The 18,371-nt window shown below is 36.8% G+C and overlaps 3 protein-coding genes across 5 annotated transcripts; 2 read left to right on the top strand and 1 right to left on the bottom strand.

Annotated features, from left to right (window-relative positions):
• The first annotated feature begins 1,721 nt into the window (after positions 1-1,721).
• LOC112597078 lies at positions 1,722-12,253 on the top strand. 3 transcript variants are annotated; one of them, XM_025343003.1, is made up of 8 exons: positions 1,722-2,199; positions 5,454-5,550; positions 5,649-9,433; positions 9,850-10,083; positions 11,418-11,531; positions 11,591-11,685; positions 11,740-11,849; positions 11,915-12,253. In XM_025343003.1, exons 2-8 carry the CDS (start codon positions 5,486-5,488, stop codon positions 12,075-12,077), a joined length of 4,566 nt encoding a protein of 1,521 aa, XP_025198788.1. In that variant the 5' UTR covers positions 1,722-2,199; positions 5,454-5,485; the 3' UTR covers positions 12,078-12,253. The 3 variants fall into 3 exon arrangements, with proteins under 3 accessions (XP_025198788.1, XP_025198786.1, XP_025198787.1); XM_025343001.1 differs by having other exon boundaries at positions 9,847-10,083; XM_025343002.1 differs by lacking the exon at positions 1,722-2,199 and adding an exon at positions 2,253-2,997 and having other exon boundaries at positions 9,847-10,083.
• A 36-nt stretch (positions 12,254-12,289) lies between these two features.
• LOC112597079 (gastrulation defective protein 1 homolog) lies at positions 12,290-15,570 on the bottom strand. The gene is made up of 4 exons (XM_025343005.1): positions 15,463-15,570; positions 14,359-14,979; positions 13,190-13,641; positions 12,290-13,089 (listed from the first exon to the last, which is right to left on the bottom strand). Exons 2-4 carry the CDS (start codon positions 14,965-14,967, stop codon positions 12,390-12,392), a joined length of 1,761 nt encoding a protein of 586 aa, XP_025198790.1. The 5' UTR covers positions 14,968-14,979; positions 15,463-15,570; the 3' UTR covers positions 12,290-12,389.
• A 297-nt stretch (positions 15,571-15,867) lies between these two features.
• LOC112597080 (protein l(2)37Cc) lies at positions 15,868-18,307 on the top strand. Its single transcript, XM_025343006.1, has 3 exons — positions 15,868-16,008; positions 17,168-17,625; positions 17,692-18,307. Exons 2-3 carry the CDS (start codon positions 17,179-17,181, stop codon positions 18,064-18,066), a joined length of 822 nt encoding a protein of 273 aa, XP_025198791.1. The 5' UTR covers positions 15,868-16,008; positions 17,168-17,178; the 3' UTR covers positions 18,067-18,307.
• The last annotated feature ends 64 nt before the right edge of the window (positions 18,308-18,371 follow it).

Here is an 18,371-nt window from a genome sequence, read left to right as displayed (position 1 = left end):
TTCTATGGGCTTATTATAATTATTATAACATCATTTTAAACTTTGTGATTTCTAAAATAAATTGCACTTACCAACAAATATTGTATTAAATTAAAATATAATTATGACGTAGATTATATTTAATTTTTTAATAATTATAATTTTGTTACGCATATCCTAGACTCAAGATATTATAATAGTGTTAACGGAAAAGGGATGGCAAAGAAATTAATTTACTCTTTAGATTTTATCCTGGAGAGGTGAAAGTTTAATTTGGCTCCCTTTCCTATAAAATTAAAATTTTTACACTTTTAAATCAGAAATTTTTTTAACGTGTTTATTTGAAATTAGTATACATTAAAGAAAATTATAAGAATATGTACAAACAATATTATTAGATATTATTGAATTTTTTAAGAAAATTTATTATGTTGAATTATTGACAAATTCCATGCACCTGAATACTACTGATTACAAATTGTATTATTGTTTTATATATTTCATTAAACTTTATACAAGCGCCAATTAAGAATTAATTACTTTAACTATTTTGTTAATATGTTTTTAATATACTAACATATTTTAGAATATTATATTTTTAAAACTATTTAGCCATAAATTACACGACAAGTTTATATAACTTAATTTTCCTAACGCAAGGCTGCAAGAGTTTAATTACTTAATATTGTTTTGTTTTGTTTCAATTGAAAAATTACATAATATTTATATTATACCTAAGTATAACTTATAGAAATACACTTTTAATTAACTATTGTTCTCTCGCTAAATTATACAAAATATATTTGAAAAATGGTTTTTAAAAATAATTACCATAGCAACCGATATTGGAGTCATAATCCATTATAAATTTTAAGATAAATATAGAAAAATGCTTCAGAAATTCAGATATCTATTCTCTAGTTGCATATATAAAAAAATTACACGCTCATAATCGTATAGTAAATTATGTTCTTTAAATTTGAAGCCCCCTTACCCCTCTCATACGAAAAGCGTTCTTGCGGTACAGCGATAGTATATAACGTGTTTGCTTAAAAAACGTTAGTGTATATGCGGAGGTTATCAAAATCGATTTTTATGAAAGTTTGAAGTAGTTGAACTAGACGTCATCGGATATAATTCACGGGCAATTTTCACACTATTTATAGGTTTCCAAATGCATAACCATAAAACCGTCGGCTGTCATAACGCGTCTCCGGATCCGCGCGCCCTGACTGGGGCGGCGGTAGCGTGATAAATGATCTACGACACGTCGCCTTCGATTTATCGCCGTCTCGGCAATGTTTCCGCGTCTATTTTTAACGGATCCGCGCGTACTCACACACGGTACTATATATTATAACGTGTGTAATATACACGAAATACAAGGTGTTCATTAAGTCTGATGTACACCGTTTTTAAGAGTAAATTATCGAGAAAAAAACAACTACCGACGAAAGAGCGATCGATGTAATACGCGTATTATAGCAAATTCATACACAGTCCATTTGAATTTGAACTTGAAAAAAACTGCATTTCGGAACAACCGCGCTGCAGGAGATACTTTACAGCGCGTCACGTGCAGCTGCAGTGCAGTGCAGTGTGCAGTACACACCTATTGTTTATTATTATAATATTACAGCAGTGGAGATTTTAAGTAAACATTTTGGAAGGTAGGGGGGGGAGGAGTAATGCCACATGGGCCACCCTCGAGTATGACTGGCACTGCAGTCGTGAGACGACGACTAATGCGTTCTGTGTCTGAACGCTACTGGTGTTTTTTTTTTTCATCATTTATTTATTTTTTTCTAATTTGGACTTATTGCTAGCTCGTTTTCGTCGACCACACGCACGCCGGTCAGATTTCAGCGCCTCTCCTTCACCGCCGTGGCGTGTGCACCTCCGACCGGGCGCACTTTGGACACCCTGTACAGAGTGCACGCATAGCCGCACGCGAGCACACGCACACACGCACGCCGTTACGCGCCCATTGCGGCGGCGTTGCACCGTGGTGACGCGTGAGACGCACCGAAAAGCGCGTGCACCGCCGCCGCCGCCGCCGCCGATGACTGCTGGCCCACGGCGTGCACCGGCAAACCCGCGCGCACAACGTCCGGACGGGCGACGACGGTGAATCGTCGTTTGCAGCGGCGGCAGCGGCCAAGCGCCGGGACGACGGTGCGAAAAGAACCGGAAAAACCGTCAAGTCGGTCTCGCCGGCAGGTAAGCGTACCAACCGTACGATATACGTCACACACCGCGTACATGCGTAGATACTTTGCGGAATACGCGAAATTCGAATTTCTTTAAAAAAAAAAAAAAAATAATAAAAAAACCGAAAACGTAAATAATATAGGTAACTCCAAACAACAATCGCGTTTCGTATAGCGGGTGCGTTGATTAGTACCCGAGTAGTGTTGATTGGGAGGGGGTTACCGTGTCGGCGGGGTAAATTTTTGTTTTATTACATCATTATATTATAATATTACCATAATTACAATATATCGATCGACTACGCGGGCGTCGTCCTCTTCCACGTGGGGGGCACACGCTTTGCGCTTTTGACCTCGCTGGACGACATCGACGACCGGCGTCGTAAAGACCGCATATTATACTAAATAATAAATAATATCACACGTTTCTGTTCAAATAATTATTATACCACTAACCGCGGTCATATATGACACACACCTACGTCTGACGAACGATCGCGGTCGGACTTCGACCGTGATCGCGGTCGCGGTCGATCGTCACCGCCGTAACAGTAGTCGTTCCGTCGGGCGGGCGCGCGTCGTCGTAGCCGAGCGAATATTAGGAACGGTTTTTACGCGCGTGCCAGTTGACGATTTTTGCGATTGTATTAATAGTTTGGTCGTTCCACCGCCGGTTAGAGAGCATATTTTTATTTTTTTTTTTTATTATTTTTGTGAATTTGTGAGTTATGTGAAGCACGAAATGTCAAAATAGTTTGTCATCAATTCTCGTCATTATTTTCTATGTTTGACGTTTAGAGTCATTTAGGTGAGTTACGTTCTATATAGTTATGTTTTATATATATTACTATAAATGTATACCTATTAGTGTTGGGCAACGATATAATTTTGTGTATCGATATCGTTCAGATTTTTCCGATATTTTATCGCGATATCGTTGTTTGTACGATATCGATATCGTATCGAAAATATAATTTTATGTTTACCTAAACAATTAAAAAAAAAACTTTTCGTAATAATTTCATTATTAATCAGTAATCACTATACAATGTTAGAAATGTTCGAAAAATAACGGACGTTTACATCACACCGACGACACAAATTACACTGTGAATTATGGAATATCCAGTGGTAGTGTGGTACTATACCGTATTCCTCTTAAAAGCCAGCTAAATATAATATTCAATAAAAGTTATAACATTGTTGGCAATATAAAAAAAACCTGTTTCCTTTTTAGATAACATTATAATGGATTATTAATAGTGTACAATAATTGACATTTCACTGGAACACGCGTAGTGTACACCAAACGTTATCAGCTGACACCTATTATTATTTATTATAGCTTAAAACCTACAAATAGTAAATACTAAATAGTAAATACCATGTATTTTTCTTGAAAAATATTATTTTCGATATAACGATATATCGTACAATACAAAATAATATCGATGTCGATAATTTGTCACGATATCGATATCGTATCGAATTATCGATATCGTTGCCCATCACTAATACCTATTATCATTATATTATAGGTAACGTCTTTTTCTTCTTCTTTCGCGACTATTCCTCGTGCGGCATATCTGTCATAATATTATATTGTATTTTATATATATATATATATATAAATATAAATCGTATACGGTATACCTTTACTGTCGAACGGCACGGAAACCTTTCCGATTGATATAATAAATTATTTTGTCGTTTAGGCCTGGACACGAAATGGCATAACTCGTCATTATTAGCAAAAAGGTAATTGTGTTTCCGGCGTGCGTTGATAGAATTGGCCGGGATATATTATATTGTTTTTTATGAACATAGGTACACGTCGCGCCACTGATTACCTAGTAATATCTATATAATAATATTATTTGATAAGTAGGTAGGTACTATTATTAACATTTAACGAACTGGCAGAGCTATGAAAAATTTATGTAGAATCAAAGGTATCTATACATATTATTTAAAACTGTATACCTAGTCGTCGGTCGTAAGGAAAAGTCTCGAGAATAAATATTAATAAATACATATTATAATGTACGAAAAAGATTGATGGATGAACCCGCTACAGACTTTTGATTTCGTGACGCGAGTACATTAACCTCGTCACCGTGCACTTGGTTACGGGCCACAGTTGTGTAATATTAAAGTTGTTTTTTTTTTCTGTTTATTATTTGGGTCGCAAACAGTTAAGCAGCAAAGGCACGCGGGCGTTATTCGATTCTAAAATCTCCGTGCTAGACATATTCAAAAACAACCGTGGGTCTGTAGTATATTATACAAGAAGTGTGTAATATACTTAGCCACTTAGCCACTTAGATACATTATTACTGTAACTTATCGCACGTTCCAACTTCCTACGGTGTATTACGACGTTTTCCAAATAACATTGTTTAGGAATGCATTTTTTATTTTTATTTTTTAAAGATAAGGACACCGCTCGATGACCTCGCGCAGGATACTTATGTAGATAGGTACTGTAACATAATAATACGTACATAATAAATGTATAAAATGTCCGAAGCACGACTAGCTGCGGTTTAAAATTGTTGTAAGCTAGGGGTATAGGTCAATATAGGTCAATCAATGGATGGTTTCTTCAAGTCTCATTAGATTATTACACGCGCGCGCCAGTTGTATTCTTTTGAAACGCAAGACATAATAATACTTTTTACGTACACAGTTATATCTGTTCATGTATTATACGTATTATAATTAGTTTACACCGTCGGACGCGGTAAATTACATTATTATTATTATTATCGGTTGCCGGCTGACACGAACAATACCATTATACATACGTACTCGTCACACACACACACACACACACACACACATATATATATATATATATATGTACCTACAGCGTCTATATCTACACAAGGCGCCACTTCCTCCAGGCGGCTTTCCAGCGCTTTTATAAATACATTTCGTTGTTGTTTTACGCACATCTGGACAATCTCCCGGAGCAGACAATAACGCAAATACGATACGGAAAAACAAAATATATTTATAACGCGAGTCGAAACAACAGACTATATACATATATATATTTAAATATATTATATTCCGTACGCGCGCGTAACTATTTACGATGTTCCAATTTAACATTATACTCAATCACTAGCGTAAGACGGCGTTAGAACGTTGTCGCGTGTTCCATCTGTTTCCGTGGAACTTTCAAAATCAATGACGGAATCACGCGCACGTTCCCGCGATATCGATCGTGTATAGGTTAGTTCTTTATATATTCTGCAGGTTCGATTTTTTTCAATTTCGGTACGCACAACATGGACGTCTTCTCGAAGACTGGTTTTCTTCCGAAAAAGCACCATCGCTGCATATCGTTGGAAAGGTAAGACACGCGCATATTGTACAAACCCAAGTCGAGCCATACTCGCGATTTTACCACGATATCCGTTTGATCGCACTGTTTTTTTTTACCGTTTTCAGCGGCCAATCGTCGACGAAAAAATCATGTCTGCAGAAAACTCCGTTGGACCCGCCGAGATTCTTTCCGCGCCGGTACTCGACACCGGAGCTGGCGATGAGAAGACACGCACTCAGACATCAACGCGACGACGGCGTCCCGCCCATACAACCGATATCGAACAAATCGTGTCAAACGGACATATTGGGATTGGACAAATACTTGCAAAGGCCGGGTAACGCGACCCCGCAACACGAGTCGGCAGCCGATCCGGAAGCAGCAGCCGCGGCAGTGCTGAGGGCGTATAGAAAGCCGTCGAAAAGGCCAAAGGTCCGGTCGGTTGCGGTACACTGCGAGCGGCGGCGCCTGTCGTTCGCGGCGTTCAAAGGTTGCCAAAAGTTCAAGCACGTGTACAAGCGCAAGATATCGTTGCCGCAACCGTCGTCGGCGACCACTTCGACGGACGACGGTGGCCGACGTCAGGACAGCGGCGTGTTGCCGAAACTGCGGCCGGACCGGACGGCCGAGACGGAAAGACCCGTGGCCGCCAGCAAGATCAGCGCGACCGTCAAACTGCCCAGGATACCGACCAGAGAAGCGCGGCCGGAAGCGGACAGGCCCGACGATGTAAAAACCAGACTGGCCAGACTGACCAGACCGCAGTCGACGGGCAGCAGCGGCGACGGGAGTGGCGACCGGAAATTGGCGGCCGCGTACTTCCGGGCCAGGTCGGCTCCGAAGATCTACTCGCCGAAGTTTCACGACACACCGCTGCGGCCGTCCGCGGATCGCGGTGCACCGCAATCGACGCCCAGGTCTAGCGACACGGTCGACACAACACTCGACGTGTCGTTCGGCCAACAACAGTCGGTCGACGCCGCGGCCGCGTCCGCGATGGCGGCCACCGCGGCAGCCAGCACTAGGACCGTGTCCACGTCCACGAATTTCGAGGAACCGAATTTCCCTATAGTGTTCAGCTGCGAGAGCGTTCTCCGACACCCGTTGGACGGCGGTTATGTGTCGCACACCGAGAGCCACAGATTTAGCGTTCACTACGTGTCGGCTGACGACGCCCGGTCATCGGTAACGGGCACTTCCGACACGGACGCCGACAGCGGTACGTCACTGGTGTTCACGTCGGCAGGAGCGTGCCAGCGCGAACGGTGCCTGACCGGCGAATCGGTATCGGTCACGATGGGTGGAAAACCTGCTGCAGACGGTTCGGCGACGTCCTCGTCCACTGCTAACGTGGCCGGCGAACGGCGTTTGGTCGTCGAACGGTGCACCGACGTCCGTCGGTCGAAAAACGAGGTCGCCGACCGCGATACCTGCAGAGAGACGGTCACTGGCCGCGGAACCAGCGAAACGACCATTGACCGCGGAACCAGCGAAACGGCCACTGATCGCGGAACCAGCGAAATAACGGTCACCGACGACGACCGTCCAACCGTCAGTGAACCACCGCCGTCACCGCAGTCATCGCCGTCGTCGCCGTCGTCGACTTCGTCTCCATCGTCGTATTCGTCGGTTCGCTACTGCTGGCCGACATCCAGAAACGCGGCGGACGCTGAAAAGCTGCAGGAAAACGGCGAACACGAAGAACACGACGCGGTGCAGAAGACCGAAGGCTTTTACGTTTTGGGAAAAGGGGACGGCGGCGGCAACGCGTTCGAAAAAGTTGCACCACCGACGACAGTCAATAAAACTATTGATACTTTGGGTGAAACCGGTGAGGGGGTAGTGGGTGCGGAACTCGAATTGCCCGCACGCACGGATGACGACGATGACGACAATGACGACGACGACGACATGCCATTACAATCCGACGAGCGAAATTATGAGCGGTTGACACAAAACCATCAAATAATAGAATCCGGCCGTACCTTTTCGAATCAGTCGCCGAAATCCGACGACACGGAATCGGTGCTGGCGGAACGACTAAACGATTTGGGACCAATTGAAAACGATAATACGCACGCAAACGTCGCCAAGCCTATTGCTGAGCACAGTACTACGACCGCTGAACCCACTGCTCAACAACTATCAATTGCGAACAACCATCTCGCCGTTCCGTCGGATCGACGTCTGCAATCGGACAAGGATACAGCAGTGGCAGAAGTCATGGAGTTAAGGCGTCGAAACGAAATGCAGCGCTCTAATCCAACATCCGAGTCGTCCGGAAGACGTGCAGTTGACGTAAATCGCACTGGTTATCGTGAAAGCGGACAGATCGGACAATCGAACGAACAAAAATTCGATGCTAAAAAGCGCAACATGCCCAGCAGACTCAACGACAACATGAGCCGTAAACGGGATGACGATAAGGATTCTTTCAACCCCGCTCATCGTCTTCTACATGGGCCATCATCGAACGCGACACCTGCACAGCACTCGAACGCAATCAATCGCGGATCTACGATGAACAACGCGACGGAAACGATGGCCGTGCCTTCTAGGAACACGATGAACGATAACCAACACTACGAACCGTTCGGGAAGCGGATTTCCAACAGATTTCAGGACGACTGTAGGCGTGCTGTTTGTGAGCAGGACGCGATGACGAATGATTGTCGGGTATGCGCCAATGAAGACGCGAAAAAAACCGCAACGGCGCAGCCCGAAGTCTACGACGCCAGTAATGACCGCAATGGCGGTTACTCCTACGACACTGGGAAGAATCGGAATCCAGTTTCGAAACGGAGGTTGGAATCTGTGGACGAGGCGACGGAAACTTCAAAGCAACAGGAGTCCAACTACGTAGGTGGATTTGTGTTCGGCGACACGTTCAACCGCAGCAAGAAATCTTCGCAAAAATACGGAGAACGCGCCGAGTATGGCGGATATTATGACAATAATTCGAAAAAAGTCAACTTCTCGTCGAAACCCGAATGCCGGTACGATTATTATCGCAGCGAGCACGTGCCTGAGACTTGCGGGCACAGCCCCAGGGAAGAGGATTGCACAGTTTTTGCAGACCACGGCTCCCGTCCTAACCCTGCAGCGCAACTTCCTTACTATTCACACCTAGACTATAAAGGCGCCTACGGCCATGGTGAGAGAAAATGTCTCGCAGACGTCACTGACGACGACGATGATGATGACGACGACGAGAGTCTCACCGATAGCTTGGAGGACGGATGCAAGTTCGAAGGAACGGCTGTATCGTATTTCTTAGCGCTCGACGGTCAAAAGTCGGCGGTCACGTTCACTCTGAAGATGCCCGGTACGCTAGAGAGCCGACTTAATCGGCGACACAGTCAGCTCAAGAAACACCTGCACATGTCAACGACGGTCCGGAAGTCAACTGGGACGGTTCGGGTTCGCACCAGGCACAAAGGATGTCAGACTCTGTGGACCGTCGAAAAGGGAGTGCAGGTACAACGGGGCTCCACGGCCAACGCGGATGATCGTAGGGCGTTGCAAACACTGCTGGCCGGACTAGGGCGCAGCCACGTGTCTGAGAATCAGATCAGGGTGGTTGGCGGTCGGAAAATGGTGTCCGAGGGCAACCAGACTGAACAGCCACCGGCGAACCGGCACACGCAGACGACTAGGGACGTGGCTGCGGGACGGGAAACGCCAGAAATCAGTGCGACGGCTTCCGGTAAAAAAGGCAAAAACCATATGACCGCAATGAAAAAATTTTCTGCTGACAACGCTCTGATGGTGGGTGTGGTTAGGCAGAACAAGTACTGCAAAGGAAAGGAAGCATTAGAAGGCGCCAAAAACGATCAACTGCTCACGCTGTCCAAAGGTTGGATCAACTTTTACACGCTCAAAGATGACAGTGCGGACGTAGAAGCACAAGGTAATTATTCGAACTCGGCTGTTTTTTTTTTATTAATGAAACTATAGTGAACGTAATAAATCCGTTAATATCAAAAACAGTCAGTCGCACTTATAGACCATAATATTATAAAGACAATACAGTTGTCTGTTATCAAAAATGGTATTAAAATTGAAACAACTCAAATATAATCACGGGTTTTTATTATAAAAACGAGTTTAAACCCCTATCGTATAAGTTTTCCCAACAAATCTCGGGTTGTTGGTGTATTATACGATTTAAAACAACTGATTCTAAGCAGATATAATTATTATTCAACGATAATTTATATTTGGAGGTGTACCTACATGCCTATATAACATAATAATATATACACGAATTAAAATTAAAAACCTAACCTACGCAAAACACAACTTCTGTTTTCTATTATGTAGTAGAATTGAACGATAACGACGATGATCTCAAAACTGAAGACGACAACCAACAATACACTGTACACGTGCAAGCCATCCCCGAACCTGGCGAATCTGCGGTGACATTGCCTGTAGTGCACGTTCCTAACCGCAATAATACTCTGCAGTTGCCAAAGACGTCTAGTACTACAGCCAAACATTTACCAAAACTTGTGCAGACAGAGTCCAATAATAATCAACAGTGTCCAGCGCATTTAGGTAACGTTAAAATTTTAAAATTATTATTTGTACATGGTACATATAGGTAAAATAGTTCATAGGTATATTTACTGTACACCATTCGTACCTACGAGTATACCATTATTATTATTTAAACTTGCGAAAAATCGTGTATGACACCACTAATTATAGTGAAAATAAAAATATTTAAATTTGTACGAGTAATTATGCCATGTGGTCCTACAGAAATTGCTATACTATTTTTAGAGAAATTCGCGATACGGATGACAACAATATGTCAATATGTTCAGTAGGTACTCCAGTTGTTATCTACATATTTTTTTTTACTTAAAAAAAAAATGATATCGCAGTTATATTTCAAATTGTTTTTCTTTCCTTCCAAATAAACTTTACGGATTTTCACTCCAATCTTCTATTGACCCAATTCCTACCCTTAAAAAATTGAGCAATGCAATAAAAATACATTTGCATTTGCCGGCTTTTGTATCGACTTTTTTTAAGAATAAGTAGATGGAATCAATCATTTGATCGTATTGAAAATCGATGTTACTTATTTCTATTAAATTTGTTCATTGTTTTTTTCATTTAGCTAGTTATTAATAATGTGTAAAAATATTTGCATCTATGGGAAATGTAGGTATCCAAAGTTATTTAAAAGTTTCATTATCTAGTTTAAATAAATGGACCTAACTAATCAATATATAAACCATTTGTAGTGTATTGTGAAACTAATTATGATCTATCTTGTATCCACATGAGATGGTTAAAGAATTAAGGTTTTTATTATAACATTCAAATGCATGAAATTATTTTTTCTTTAATCAAATTAATTTTGAATTATATTATTGACTAATACAGTCATACATTCTATACTATTATATTTTTATAATTTAGCTGAGTATAAAAATTAATTTTGAAATCTGTGCCCTTATAATTTGTTATGAAACCCTTTTTAGATTTCAAATATTCAGCCATTTCCATTCCTAATATGGCAATAACTTCTTACACAGTTATACCTATACAGCACATTGTACATTGGCATTATTAATAATATAATTATCAGTATAAACATGAAATATTTTATGTTTTATTTAATTAACTTTATTTATTACAAATTATTCGTTGTAATTATATGAGTACTGAGTAGGTATGTACTTACTACAATTTACAATAATATGTTAATACGTAGATAGTAAGTAATAAGTGTTTAAGGATATAAAATATTAATATGCATTCAATAGTCATAACAATATCAACCAATATTCTCTTTATTACTTTATTTTTTTTTATTAGTATTTAAATAATTATTCTCATTTCTTTGCAAACTAATTAATCATGGTTGATTTATACAGCAAACTCAAATGGTTGGTGTGTCAGTGTGGATGGTCCAAACAACATGCACATGAAGGTTTCATTACTACCGGATAAGGCAGGTATCAAAACAGCCGAACACTTTGACCTGAATGGTAATTTCAATTAATGTAAAAGAGTATCATGTTTTTGTTGAGTATATAAAAATGTTTAGACGAAAAAAAACTTGAAACAAGGAGATTAGCTCTACAAAGGAAGACAAACTACATGCGTAAACCTTATAGAAATATTAAAAGAACGCAATCAACGGTAAACCATGAGACAAACATTTTTTTCTTTATAAATTTAATAATTCTTGTTTAGCCTAGGGACATGTTTTCTGCCGACGTTTCACGAACCGAGTCTGCATTGTCAGCAGAGAGCAAATACATTGAGACAATTGACACTCAACTACTAATCCACAAAGCTCGAAGGTAAGATTGATTAAATTTTAATCACGAGTTTATCAATGTTAATGATAGGTATTTATTTAAAACAGGCGCTTAAGTCAAGAATGGGACACAAGAATTCAGAACAGAGGCTTAACTGAATCAGTACAATTAGTCGTTACTGGGGACTCGGTTTCCAGTAGAACATCTCAACATTATGCGACTGGAGGACATCAGCATTGCTCATTCAGACGACAATCAAGAAGAATTTAGTATTAACTTTTTTTTACAAATTATGATTATAAATTAAGTATAATGATAATTACTGTTTTTTACAAGTAGGTGATTAGTTGCTAACTAGAAAAACTTATAACTATTCACAATTACACATATTTACATAATTCTAACTTAATAAACTATCTTAAGAATTTAAGATGTTTCATTGATTACATTACTGTATTGTTATTATTCTTAGACTGAATAAAATTCACAAAAAAGCAATTACTAAAATGTTATTGTAGTATTAAAAATAATAAAACTATTGTATTTTTTAGAAAGAGCATGTTGTCAGCAGTCATTTTTCAGTTACTGTTTGGGTTGTCCAATTGCAAATTTAATTTTCTTTTCTTGTGGTTCGTCTTCTGATTCTTTTAAAACAGCTTTAGGCTGTGTTTTAGCATATGCAGGGGTAATCCAATATGGATTATCAGCTGCATCTTGAGCATACTTCAAAATTGCCTCACGTGGATCTTGATCATCTTCTACTCGTTTGCTTAATCCTAAATTGCGAATGACATATGAGCTAAGGGTGCTACCTGATGCAGCAACACGACCACCTTGACCAGACTTGATTGGCAAGTCTGGCCTCTTTGATTTCATTGGATCCAATCTATCTTTTTCAATACGTTTCTTCAATGATTTATTTCTATCTTGTCTGAACATTGGTAAAGCGTGGGGTGTAATGATTTGCTGTGTTGGTACCATTTCCATTTGTTTGGTTTTAGTATGGACTTTTGAAGCACATAGCATTGCACCTCTTTGGCTGTTTACTTTGTCATAGAACACTTTCACAGTTCCATCACCACAGCCTGCAAATAACTGTTTAAGCTTAGGATGCCAGTACACCTTTATGGAATGTGTTTCAGAAACTTTAACTTTTTCAAGAAGTTCAAACGTATTTGTATTGTAAAACATTAAATGTCCTCCTTGTTCTTTGGGACGTACCGAGTGACCAGTCACTACTATTGAATCATCTGGACTAAAACAGCAATCTGTTGTAGAATACCTATAAATTTAAACATAAAATAATATTTAATTATTAATTAAAATAATTATTGCTTTATAAATTTAAATAGAGTACTAAAACAATCATATAATTCACATACCTAGAATAGAGCCCATCGACTACATGTAAAGGTTTCTTAAAGGCTCTTATGTCCCAGAGTTTCATTGTTTCATCAATGCCTTCACCACGTGTACATATTAATGTGTCTCTATAAGAAAATACTATAGAAGAAGTATCAGAATTATTTAAATGAGCATCTCGTACTGTAAACGTGGCGTTCACAAAACTGGGTTTTCTGGTGTCCCAAACAAGAACTGATCCATCCCTACACGCGCAGGCAACTAATTTGCCATCATTGCTATAATTGCAAGTAGTCGGTATTGTTCTCAAGCCATTTTTGGCTCTACATTTAATTATGCTTTTATGTTTATCTTTTTTGGTCATATCCCAAATACGACAAGATCCGTCTTCTGAACTGGTTAAAAATTCTTCTTTGTTTCTCGGATGCCATGTACCACAAGTCAATGGAGATGTATGACCTTTGGTACGTACCTAATGAAAATAATTATTTAATATTATCATACTATATATTATACACCTATTATTAATACCATGAATTGTTATTTATAATTGGTACTCATTAAATATGATACCTACAACGTAAATAAAAATTTTCAAGTATGCTACCTCCAAAGTTTAATTTATTACCTAATAAAAATGTCTTATCTTAGCTTTTAAATTATTTTCAGTAAGCATTTTTTAATTATTATTTCATCTAAAAATCAATGTTATTATTGTTATTAAAATAATATTTGTCAGCTTAACATGACACCAAAGAACCTTTTAAACACATTATTTAAATTTATTGTCTGCTATCATTCTTCCTTAATCTGTTGTTGAAATAAACTTGTTACTCCCTTAGATGTAATTTCAAATCTTCATTTTGTCATCTTGCATAATGATTATATTTATAGATCTTAGAATAAATAGTTACAACTATTTGGCAGGAAAATTAAAAATTACGATATTATATTTATTTATAAATTGTTCTAAACTTCAAAACACAGGTAGTACTGCAGTAAGTTAAAAGACCAAAATGTCAAAACATTATAACTAGTCATAATTAATTATTAGTTTGGCTAATATTAAATATGTTTGTAGCCTGTAAAATTTAGATATAAAATTGAATTGTGAGTAGCATACTAAACAAAAATTTATCACATATATAGTTTATTTAATGAGTACATAATATTATTATAAACAAATTACCATGTCTGAAATGTATTGATCGCCTTTAACACATTCCCATAATTCATGACCATCTCTGTCTAATACTTTTGCTTGAGACATACCAGAAATTACTAAAAGACGATCTCCAGTAGGTGAGTATTTTAAAAACTTAATTGGATGATTGCCACAAGGAGTTAGAGTACGGAAACTTTGTAGTGTTTGATCCATACCAGCAAAATCCCAAAGTCTCACTTCATAGTCAACAGATCCACTAGCCAATCTGACTCCTGGAGGATCTATACAAAGTGCAGTGACTGCTTTAATACCATGATTTAAAGACACTTGACTTTCAATAGGAATTTTGATTTGTTTTGAATCATCATCATCGTCATCATCATCATCATCGTCATCACTGCTTTCATTGTCATCATTGCTATTGTCTTTTGAACGAGTAATCTTTTCAATGTCTTCAGTTTTTTTGACATGTTCATCCGCAGAAATATTTTCTGTACTTTTTTCTATTGCTTGTAATTCACTAGGTATGGGTGGTCCAATATAATCATCTTCATCCTCATCATCGTTTATTTCATTTTTTTGCAGTTCAGATTGAACATAATTAACATTTAAACCATGAGATTTATCAGTCATTTTAAATACAATCTGAAATTCAAATGAAATAATTTATACGTTAGTCATATTATACCTACTTAACAACATTTTATGAACATCCACAAAAAAAATATATTATAATAAAAATTGATTACAAATTGAATGGGTTAGTTTTATAAAATTAATGATTATTATACATTGCACTTCTCATAAATCTACAAATATTTTATCTGTGTTAAAGTATATGTTTAAATTATTGTAATGAATCAATTTTATTATTCAATAGAAATTATTGTTTAATTTAAGTTATTTATCTTGAAGTCATTTTAGATATATATCGTGGAATTTAGATCATATTAGACGTTTAATAATGTATTTTATTTAAAATAGATGGGTACTTATCTACAACAAATCCGAATTTATTAATAAACAGTAGTTAATTGTGTTGAATACAATATAATAATTAAGCACATTAATAAAAATAATAATTCCTTGAGAAAGCATATTGCGAAAAGTTAATAAATACTAACTTACTGTAGGTATTAGTGTAACTGTATAACTGTATTAGTAATAGTACTCCAAAAACTTTTAAATTCACCAAATCTAGGTTTAAAATTTCGTATTTTGATTTCTTATCACTAAGACTCGAACAATTATTTTGTAAACAGTATCCACGCTCTATCACGTTCTTTCTTATCAACATATTAATCTACAATTTTTATTTTGAAAATTAATTAATTAACATAAATTTAACTTTAAAAATTTATCAGAAAATTAGTATGAAATTATTTAATTATTTTATATAAAATTAATTAATATAATATTATGTTTATAGATATTTTCATTTTAATGTGAAATCATATTTCATTTTCATATAAGAATGATGTTAGTAACTTTTACCAAAACCTAACCTAAGAATGAATCGTGTAAAATGAAAAATAATTTGCCGATTTTTATGATTGATGATTAAATTTACTTCTACTACAGAGTACAGACTGTCCAATTAAATATTTACCTAACCAAAGTGAAGATTAAAATTCTTTCTTTTTCTAAAACCTATTTGTGGAGTTGGCGAAATTCGTAAGTATAATCTAAGCATAAATATTCCAATAATTCATACACAGTAAATTAAATCGTAATTAATTCATGTCATATTGAAGCTTTCCGATTACCTATCGGTTGCAATGTATGGACTAATGAATAACTCAATAAGTCTTGGTTATATTTACTTAAATATTTTTTTATAAATTATGTACATTGTGCATTATGGTAATATAATATTTAGATAAGAGTAAAAAGCTATAGGGGAATTAAATAACTATGTACTTTGTAGGTCTGTGTTCAGATACAATGTATTCGTGAATGTCTATGTTTTTTTGTATTTTATTGAAAAATTCATGTCAATTGAGTAAATTGTATTTACAAAAACTAACTAAATACTTGGAAACAACTATCCAAAACTACAAACAGAAAATGCTATTAACTACTTTTGTTGGAATATTAATCTTATCAATTATAAGTATAGCTTATAAGGTTTTATAAAAATTAAATTATATGTTAGTGTTACTAAAACATAAGTTGTATAAATCTTACCATATTGTATAATAATTTTTATTCTTCTATTTAACTCCTTGTACATTACTACCATAGGATTAGGTATATCATTATTTTATTTTAGTCAGTAATCACCATTTATGATTTTAAAATTAAAAATAATCACATTTTTCATCCAGTTATAAATGGTGGATAAAAACATTTTAAAATCATGGTTAACATTAATTTATACATGTAGGAAAAATATTATAGTTTTATTTTAACGTGTTTGCTTTTGGGATCATGCCTTGATGCGTCATTTCAACTGTTCTCGTGTGTGGGTGATTCCTTAAGGTTTCATTTTTACACTTATTTTCAACTATTTTTAATTTTTCCAGCGTTGCATTTTAATCTTTTTTTGTCAGCGTTGTTCGTGTATATTACTGTATATGACATGTGTGCAATCCATTTCTCAAATTTTCTATTTTCCTAATAGGGATCATAAAAAAAAATTCGTAATTTGACCAGCACTGGGGTATGTTTATACAAAATTGAGCCGCAAAAAAGTATTAAAGCCCAAATTAGATATAACTAATTCTTATTATATCTTATACCTACTGTATTATTGATTAAAAACCATGTTTTGTTCAATTTATAGTATTATACTTTGGTTCTTATGATTTTAATTCATTTTATATTTTAATAGATTTGAAGAGTATGGCCGCACAATTGTTCAATCGAATTGGTCAATTAGGTCTTGGCCTAGCATTAGCTGGGAGTGTAGCTAATACAGCATTATATAATGTTGATGGTGGTCATCGAGCTGTCATATTTGACAGGTTTACAGGAATAAAGAACACCGTAGTTGGAGAAGGAACACATTTTTTGATTCCCTGGGTACAGAAGCCAATCATTTTTGATGTTCGCTCACGTCCCAGGAATGTTCCAGTCATCACTGGTAGCAAAGATTTGCAAAATGTTAATATCACCCTCAGAATATTGTTCAGACCTCTTCCAGAACAATTGCCAAAAATATACACTATTTTAGGTGTAGATTATGATGAACGTGTCTTACCCTCAATCACCACTGAAGTCTTAAAGGCTGTAGTGGCACAGTTTGATGCTGGTGAACTTATCACCCAAAGAGAAAATGTTTCTCGTAAAGTAAATAAAAATAATTCTTGAATTAATATTGTTGTTTATAAATTAAATAATTTTTTTTAATATTAGGTTAGCGAAACTCTTATTGAACGTGCCGGACAATTTGGTGTTGTGTTAGATGATATTTCAATTACCCATTTAACCTTCGGTAAGGAGTTCACTCAAGCTGTAGAGTTGAAACAAGTAGCTCAACAAGATGCAGAAAGAGCAAGATATTTGGTAGAAAAAGCAGAGCAACAGAAACAGGCTTCTATTATTTCTGCCCAAGGAGATTCTGAAGCTGCATCTATGTTAGCAAAATCATTTGGAGATGCAGGTGAAGGTTTAGTCGAGTTAAGAAGAATTGAAGCTGCAGAAGATATAGCTTATCAACTATCAAGATCTAGACAAGTGTCATATCTTCCCCCAGGTCAAAACATTCTTCTTAACTTACCAGCACAATAATTTCCAATATTATATTTAGAAGCTATTTAGACAGTTATGAATTTTTTTTTGCCGCCACAGTGTAATATAAAATCCAACTATACATTAAATTTGTATTTTTTTTTTTTTTTTTTTTATGTTAAAAATATGAAATATGATTTTGTTGCAATAAAATCATAGTTATATAGGAATGGGAACTTTAAAACCAGTTTTTTTTACTTATATTTTATAAATACCAAAACAACTGCTTAAAGAGTCTAAATATTTTTTTTATTTATCTCAAAGCGAAAGGCTAAAAATATTTTGTTAGTGAAACAAGGCTATGT

Source organism: Melanaphis sacchari, unplaced genomic scaffold, assembly GCF_002803265.2.
Source record: "Melanaphis sacchari strain LSU unplaced genomic scaffold, SCAv2.0 Contig36_pilon_pilon, whole genome shotgun sequence".
NCBI classification, from domain to species: domain Eukaryota; kingdom Metazoa; phylum Arthropoda; class Insecta; order Hemiptera; family Aphididae; genus Melanaphis; species Melanaphis sacchari.
Note: the sequence above shows the minus strand (reverse complement) of the source record. Positions and strands in the feature narration are given on the sequence as shown.

What these genes read in the sequence shown, in the direction of transcription:
- LOC112597078 (XM_025343001.1), top strand. Translation starts at nt 5,486, where the DNA reads ATGGACGTCTTCTCGAAGACTGGTTTTCTTCCGAAAAAGCACCATCGC. An exon ending in TGCGGACGTAGAAGCACAAG is followed by an intron (nt 9,434 to 9,846) that starts GTAATTATTCGA and finishes TCTATTATGTAG; the next exon opens with TAGAATTGAACGATAACGAC. An exon ending in ACAGTGTCCAGCGCATTTAG is followed by an intron (nt 10,084 to 11,417) that starts GTAACGTTAAAA and finishes TGATTTATACAG; the next exon opens with CAAACTCAAATGGTTGGTGT.
- LOC112597079 (XM_025343005.1), bottom strand. Translation starts at nt 14,967, where the DNA reads ATGACTGATAAATCTCATGGTTTAAATGTTAATTATGTTCAATCTGAA. An exon ending in ATCAATACATTTCAGACATG is followed by an intron (nt 13,642 to 14,358) that starts GTAATTTGTTTA and finishes TATTTTCATTAG; the next exon opens with GTACGTACCAAAGGTCATAC. An exon ending in GTCGATGGGCTCTATTCTAG is followed by an intron (nt 13,090 to 13,189) that starts GTATGTGAATTA and finishes TTAAATTTATAG; the next exon opens with GTATTCTACAACAGATTGCT.
- LOC112597080 (XM_025343006.1), top strand. Translation starts at nt 17,179, where the DNA reads ATGGCCGCACAATTGTTCAATCGAATTGGTCAATTAGGTCTTGGCCTA. An exon ending in GAGAAAATGTTTCTCGTAAA is followed by an intron (nt 17,626 to 17,691) that starts GTAAATAAAAAT and finishes TTTTAATATTAG; the next exon opens with GTTAGCGAAACTCTTATTGA.